The sequence below is a fragment of the Denticeps clupeoides genome, chromosome 13 (genome assembly GCF_900700375.1).
Source record: "Denticeps clupeoides chromosome 13, fDenClu1.1, whole genome shotgun sequence".
Taxonomy (NCBI): Eukaryota; Metazoa; Chordata; class Actinopteri; order Clupeiformes; family Denticipitidae; genus Denticeps; species Denticeps clupeoides.
Window position 1 is genome coordinate 20,914,617 of NC_041719.1, and position 7,476 is coordinate 20,922,092.

Below are 7,476 nucleotides of genomic sequence, written 5' to 3' on the forward strand. Positions count from 1 at the left end.
AAAGTTGAATTGTTAACAGTGAATGAAACTGAAACTGGAAATACCTATCGGTTAATAAAGTTTGATGTAATTGCAATAATAAATACGGTGCCTAAACATCTCTAGCAAACGTATTAACTACGCCCAGCCCTGGAAATCCATATATGGACATGTAGAGCGGTGACACGGTGAAATTTTATTGGTCTCAAGGAGGAAACTCTCCTTCCAGCGCAGAAGAATTTGAAGACTCCTTGACTACCTCATTGTTCAAAATGCTTCTCACCGCACTCACCCTCCTAATATTTCTTTCATTTTCTGTTGAAGCCAAGCAAAAAGACTTTTACACTTTTAAAGTGGTTAATAGCAGAGGCCGCTTAGTGTCTTTGGAAAAGTACAGGGGCTCGGTAAGTCTGCGTGATGGGACAGGCAGAAATAGTGGCTTTTTTTGCATGACTTATCCGTTGTTTGTCCTAGTTGCACGCATTTTTCCAGTGCATGTGGGTGCCCAATGACGTGTTCGTGCTATAAGCTGCTACTTATGAGTGTCTTGAATAGTCGTGTTCTGACTTCTTTGCATGTGAACGGAGTTTACGTGGCATGACACCTCACCGACAGCGATTATCATTTTCCAAGGTATCAGATATCCAGTAAATATTTATCCACTAAATGTGTTGTTTTGTAAGAACATTATTTTAAAACGCTGACTATTTTTTAAAACAATAAGTATCAATACATTTTTTAATCAAAGATATGATTTCCCCTAAACATGCGTAAACTAGCGGAATTTCCTGTAATATTATCTTACTCATTTATTTGTATAACGGTCCCACCATTCTATACAAAAAATATAGAACAATACAGAAAACACTTTGGATTATGACATAAAATCATTTAAATGTGTAATTATTCATTATTTGTGTATTGTAAATCCATATTTTAGACCATTTTGTAACAATAGAGGTCGCCAAAACGACATTGGATGCCCCTATTTTTTTTCAACATGTGTATGTGTTGCATTTGCGATTAGAGAGAAAAATGCACTAAAATGTTCATACACAACTGTGCATCTCTTTTCTTCATTTTGAAATTTCTCAAATTAGGTATTAACGTAATAAGATATTGCCATGGATTTTTTAGCTTTTTGGAAAAACTGAACAAAATTTCTTGAAATCCCATTGCTCTTAGCTGCATGTAATATAAGGAGTACTGTAGGGAGAGTGAGTGCCATCAAAGCCATTTACAGAACATTGCAGGGTTGCACTAACATTATTTAAAGCTTAACCCTGTTACTCTCTTGTATGAAAAAAATGTAATAACATGACAAAATGGATGCCAATATGTCTGTAAAACTGAAACTTTGAATACTTGCAGGTATCATTAGTGGTCAATGTTGCCAGTGAGTGTGGATTTACTGAAGAACATTACAAGGATTTACAGCAGCTTCAGCGTGATTTTGGCCCATTCCATTTCAATGTGTTGGCCTTCCCCTGCAACCAGTTTGGACAGCAAGAACCTGGCAGTGACAAGGAAATTGACAACTTTGTGCGACGTGAATACGGTGTCTCTTTCCCCCTATTCAGCAAAATTGCTGTAGTTGGAACTGGTGCCAACAATGCTTACAAATACCTTGCACGTAAGTAGCAATAGGAACGGTTTGTATAACTTACACATGACCAACTGAGAAACTACACCAGAGAGCACACATCAGTCCCAATTGTGGCTCCGCAGTGGGAGCAGTGCACAGGGAAGAGGAAGAGACTTGATCTACCACGGTGTAGCCGTATTAGGGTGGTAGTAGCCTAGTGGGTAACACACTTGCCTAAGGACTAGAAGACCAAGGTTCAAATCCCACTTACTACCCTTGTGCTCCTGAGCAAAACACTTGACCCTAAGTTGCCCCAGGGGGGGACTGTCCCTGTAACTACTGATTGTAATTCGCTCTGGATAAGGGCATCTGGTAAATGCTGTTAATGTATTAGGAGGCAGGCTGACATTTATTCAATTATTTGTATGTGGCAGATGACATTTTGTTCACCAAATGCCTTGAGAACAGTACAATAATGAGTGTCTGCAAGTAACAGTGAAACACAGTGGGGCTTTCTTGGAAATTCGGGCCTTTCTGCAAATGTACTTGGAAATTTGTTTAGCATTAATAATTTTGCATCAATACTGAGAAAGATTATGCAATACCATCATTTAAGCATATGATTGGCCCCAAATTTAGTCTCCATCAGGACAATGATCCCAAACATACAGCCAGAACTAACTTCTGCATGAAGAAGATCTAGGAGTCCTTGGTATGCCCCCACAAAAAAATTACTTGAAGAGATATAAGGATCTGAGAAAGCCTACAGGCACAGAAGACCTACATTTTGTGAAATTTTAGTTTTGTTATATTTGTTAATTAATGGAAATTATGATGTGTTTATGCTTATTTTTTATTTCTGTTTCAGAGGCATCTGGGAAGGAGCCAGATTGGAATTTCTGGAAGTATCTTACTGATATAAATGGAAACGTAGTTGATGCATGGGGTCCCAAGGTCTCAGTCAAAGAAATCCGTCCCAAGATTGCGGAACTTGTACGGCAGATTATCCTAAAGAAGAAAGAAGAGCTTTAATGAGCCAGATCATAGTACAAACATGATCACTACTGAAACCACTGTTACACTGATTGGAAAACTAAAATGTTTGCAATTTCACTTTTTGAAACTAGTTTAATCTGAATGATCTTTCTTTCTAAAAGTCATAATTAAGAGCCATTTCTTAGCAATAATAGCTTTTAAAAAATTGGGACACAGTGGTTTCTGATGTGATTTTGCAAAAATCTTGTATTTTTAAAAACATAATTTTGTATGTTTTAATAACGATTTACATGTAAACATTTTGTTTCTTACACAATTCTATTAGATTAAAATAACTGCACAAATATAGCAAACTATATTAAAATGATTGCGAAGACAGACAAGTATATAGCGGCACCTGGTGGTAAGAGTGAAATATTTGTGTCAAGTGTTGTTTGAGGAGGAAATCACTTTTAAGCACATCAGACAGTATTGTTGCAGAAAGAAATCTTAAAGCACATGAGATATATATTCTTAGAGTTTAGTGTGTTAGGAGATATGTCCTTCACTGTCGTTTGGGCTGTTGGGGCACCCTGATAGTACCAGGCAGCCGTGGGGATATGGAGAATGAAACAGAGAGACAAAAGGAAAGAGAGAGAAATAAAGAGCTGTTCTCATCCCATGGTGTCAGTCACTGGGTGGGATCTTCCCCATGCACCATGTCAAAGGGTACTTGTGGTGGAGTACATTATACAGGGGAGGTGGTGACCCATAATAGCAATCCCATCAAGCCCCCCAACTGAGAGTTGAGCTGGTTTGATTCCTCCTGTATGCACTACAACAATGCCTTCCATTACATGCTGTTGGATATGGAAGCTCCAGGACATTCTCTTAAAGATGATTCAGCTCCGGGATCAGGGTGCCAGAACATGCCATAAGGCCAAAGTGAAAACTAAGAGGCTCGAGAAACTAAACAATGAAATTCTGGGCCCATGGCTAGGAAACTCCCCGGACAATTGAGATCTTGTGGTAAATCCTCAAAAACTCACAAATTATAAACAAAAAAAGCAGTGATTATGTTGCCATCAGTCAGGATTTGGCCCAGTAATCGATTTGGTCACCCAAAAAGTTAATTTTGTAAACAAATATATTTAATTTCCCATTATAGCAGTTTAATCAATGAATGAAATGAAATCCCTTGTTTCTTGTCCTGGTTGTTTTTCACTACACATCAGTTTTTTCCTGCTATTTTTTTTTCATCAATTAATTTTTATGAATTTCAACACTCAGTGACTGAGCTGTTCTGACCTCAAGGGGTAGTACATTCCACCACCGAGGGGCCAAGACGGAGAAGAGTCTAGATTAATGTCTTCCTTTTACCTTCAGAGATGGAGGGACCAGGCGAGCAGTACTGGAGGCTCGGAGTATACGAGGTGCAGTGCGAGGTGTAATAAGGGCTGTGGGTAGGATGGTGCTACTCCATGTTTGAGGTATGAATATTTGTTCAGTTTTGGTGGGATTGAGTTTGAGGTGATGGGCTGCCATCCAAGATAAGATGTCTGTTAGACATGCAGAGATTTTGGAAAGCAGCATGAAGATCAGAGGGAGGAAAAGAGAAGATGAGTTGTGTGTCATCAGCATAGCAGTGGTAGGATATTCCATGTGAGTAAATTACCTCACCAAGTGATCTCGTGTAGAGGGAGAAAAGGAGAGGAACTAGCACTGAGCCTTGAGGGACACCAGTGGAGAATTTACATGAGACAGATTGCTCATCAAGGTAGGAAGCAAACTCCTGCCTTGCTGAGCCCTGAATTCCAGGATTGACAAGAGAGTCTTGTGGTTAACCAGAATGGCAGTCTCAGTAGAATGAGCTGTTCTGAAGCCAGACTGGTTAGGATCCAGGAGTTTGTTCTGTGATAGATGAAGTGATGAAGAAGTTGGCAAAATCATCAGCTGTTGGGGCAGGGGGAGTCGGAGGGTTGAGTAGGGATAAGAAAATGTTGTGGAGTTTTTGAGGGTTGTGGGCAGAGGCTTCAAGTTTTGCCTTGTAGAAAACAGTTTTCTCAGTAGTGAAGTTAGTGGAAAATTTGCGCAGAAGATTCTGGTAATGCAATAGGTCTGAGTCAAGCTGTGATTTTTTGTATTTTCTGTCCGCTGTACTCTTCGATTACTGTGCAATGTATTGGAGAGCCAGGGCGCAGGGGCAGAGGTTCTTTTGGGTTTTGTTGATAGAGGACAGAGGTGATCCATGGAAAGGGAAACTGAGGTGAGGAAAGAGTTAGTAGCTATCTCTAGTGGTAAGGAGAAGAATGAGTCAGAGGTAGGGAGATGTGAAAGAATGCAGGAAGATACAGATGAAGGTGAGACAGTGTGAAGGTTGTGTCGAATGACGGATGGATGAGGGACAGTTGTGGATCCTGTAGGTACAGTGAGTGTGAAGAATGTGTAAGCAAAAGAGAGGGCAGCAAATGTGTTCTGAGGGCCTTCAATCTGTGTTCTGAGGAGATATCCAGGTGTCTGTTAGCGCCAGGAAGTCTAGGAAGTGGAGAGTAGTGAGGCCAGAAATAAAGTAAGCTTTTTTATCTTCTATGGAAATGTTCAAAACATTTAATTGTACAGAACATGTCTAGAATCTGAGTAATCGGTGTCAGAAATCTACCACCTTCTAATCAGTGCTTTTATATTCCTTTATAATTCTCAGAGATTTTGCCTATATATATTAAATTAAGAGTGGATAAGACACAAGAATTAAATCAAGAGTGAATAAGATGCAAGCTTGCTTCCAAAAAGTGATTTTCCAGCCATCACAAAAGAGGTCGCTGGGAAAGAGGTCACTCTCCCGAAGACATCTTGGGTGCCCAGTGAGGAGGAGCGGCGCCCCTGCCTGGTTCACAAGATAGATAGCCTGTTACACGGTCTGCAGCAGTCGCTAGAGGAGTTAGGCGATTCAAGCGAGCTTTGGGATTTGTCTCCGTCTTCCCACGTCGTTAGCCAAGAGCAACGGGTTGCACACTCCTCGTCGTGGGGCACCTCTGCTGGAATATCAACACTGCCAAAGGTGCAGCGATACGACGGAAAGAGCTCCTGGGTTGCATACAAGCGGCAGTTTCAGTCGATAGCATCAGTGGCGGGCTGGAGCGAGAGCTTAAAAACAGTGCAGCTCACCACGGCACTAGAGGGGTCTGCCCTCCAGGTACTAGTAGACCTGGCCGAGGGAGAGGTGACCTGGGCAAGACTGGTGGCGCTTTGGTGAGCGGGAGTGGCCAATGCGGGTCAAGGAACAGCTGCATCATCGGGAGAGACAGCCTGGGGAGAAAGTAAAGTGAAGTGATTGTCACATGTGATACACAGCAGCAGAGCACACGGTGCACACAGTGAAATTTGTCCTCTGCATTTAACCCATCACCCTGAGTGAGCAGTGGGCAGCCATGACAGGTGCCCGGGGAGCAGTGTGTGGGGACGGTGCCTTGCTCAGTGGCACCTCAGTAGCACGTTGGCGGATCGGGATTCGAACCGGTAACCTTCTGATTATGGGGCCGCTTCCTTAACCGCTTGGCCACCACTGCCCCTAGAGCGCGAACGCAGTCCCCCACTACCAGAAATTATGCAGTCGAGTTTCCCACATTTGGGGAATTCGCAGGTGTCACAGCCGGAGTGCAATGGCTGAGCCTCGCCCTGGGTGAACCGCCTTCTTGATCACGGTATCTCCCCTGCCAGGTAAGTAAGAAGCTAGGACCCTTGGTGGCGGATGTTGAGTGCCTGGTGAGTACAGAGTATAAAGAGCCCCCAGAGGTTGCCAGGGCCAGCTTAGCGCTTGATGCGTTTCTGAGGGCCGTATGGGCAATTCAGCTACAACAGCAGACTCGCCTGAGACAACACAAATCGTCAGCAGAAGCCTTACAGATTGCAGAAGACATTGAGGTGGTGTTGGGCAGAGCGCATCCGAGCGGTCATGGATGAAGGCCAAAGGGAGGAGGACTATGGAGAAATGGAGGCAACCAGGGCCTTCCATGATGTGATGTGCAGGCACTGCAAGAGACCAGGGCATATTGTGGTGTACGGCCCCCACAAGAGGAGAGCCGCGGAGACACACACACCGCTAAACTACAGCACCAGCCCGGGGAACAACAGCAACTGAAGTTGTGCGGTTTGGGCGCCTGGGCCTAAACCCTCAGCTCCAAGTCCCATGCCAGCTGGACGGTAAGGAAGTAGTGGCCTTGGTTGACACTGGCTCCACCATCAGTCTAGTCAAACCAAATCTTATACCGCACAAGAATCAGTGGCGGCCCACCTCCACCCGGCTGGAGATGGTGACGGGTCAGGTGGTGGACATGCAAGGCCAACAGGTGGTTGAGCTTCGAGTGGGGACTGCCACATGTGAATAGTGTTTGTGGCTGACATAACTGATGAGTCCCCCTCCACTCGTAAGCCGTGCCCTGCCTCATGAAGCTAACAGGACCACAAGAATATAGGGCTAGGGAAGGGAAGCTTGCAGGGCCAGATGACAGATGGGGTGACCTAGAGCCAGAGCTCAGAGAGGCCCTCTCCCAGCTGTTAGAGTGGAACTCGGAAGGGCTGGAAACAGAAGAATTGGCTGGATTGAAGGCCCTTGTATGTGAGTTTAGTCATCTGTGTGCGAAGCATGGGATCAAAATGGGGGATGCTGTACCCATCCGGCAGAGAGCACAGCGCCTCCCACTGTCACTGAGGGAAGAGGCAGACATCAAGATTAAGGAGATGTTGGCAGCGGGTATCATTCAGCTGTCCCAGAGCCCTTGGGCTTCACCGGTGGTCCTAGTAACGAAAAAAGATGGGTCAGTGTGTTTCTGTGTATACTACAGGCAGCTGAATGTGGTGACGAAGAAGGACTCATACCCGCTTCCCCGCATTGATGAGGCCCTGGACAGCCTTTCCCAATCGCCCTGGTTCAGCTCGCT

At 44.2% G+C, this 7,476-nt stretch overlaps 1 protein-coding gene and 1 non-coding gene across 2 annotated transcripts; one reads left to right on the forward strand and one right to left on the reverse strand.

Annotated features, from left to right (window-relative positions):
* Nucleotides 1–170: 170 nt before the first annotated feature.
* Nucleotides 171–3,221, forward strand: gpx7 (glutathione peroxidase 7). The gene is made up of 3 exons (XM_029001298.1): nucleotides 171–383; nucleotides 1,351–1,612; nucleotides 2,433–3,221. Exons 1-3 carry the CDS (start codon nucleotides 252–254, stop codon nucleotides 2,594–2,596), a joined length of 558 nt encoding a protein of 185 aa, XP_028857131.1. The 5' UTR covers nucleotides 171–251; the 3' UTR covers nucleotides 2,597–3,221.
* A 2,886-nt stretch (nucleotides 3,222–6,107) lies between these two features.
* Nucleotides 6,108–6,264, reverse strand: LOC114802753 (U1 spliceosomal RNA). The gene has a single exon (XR_003751778.1). It is a non-coding gene; the product is annotated as a U1 spliceosomal RNA (small nuclear RNA).
* Nucleotides 6,265–7,476: the final 1,212 nt, after the last annotated feature.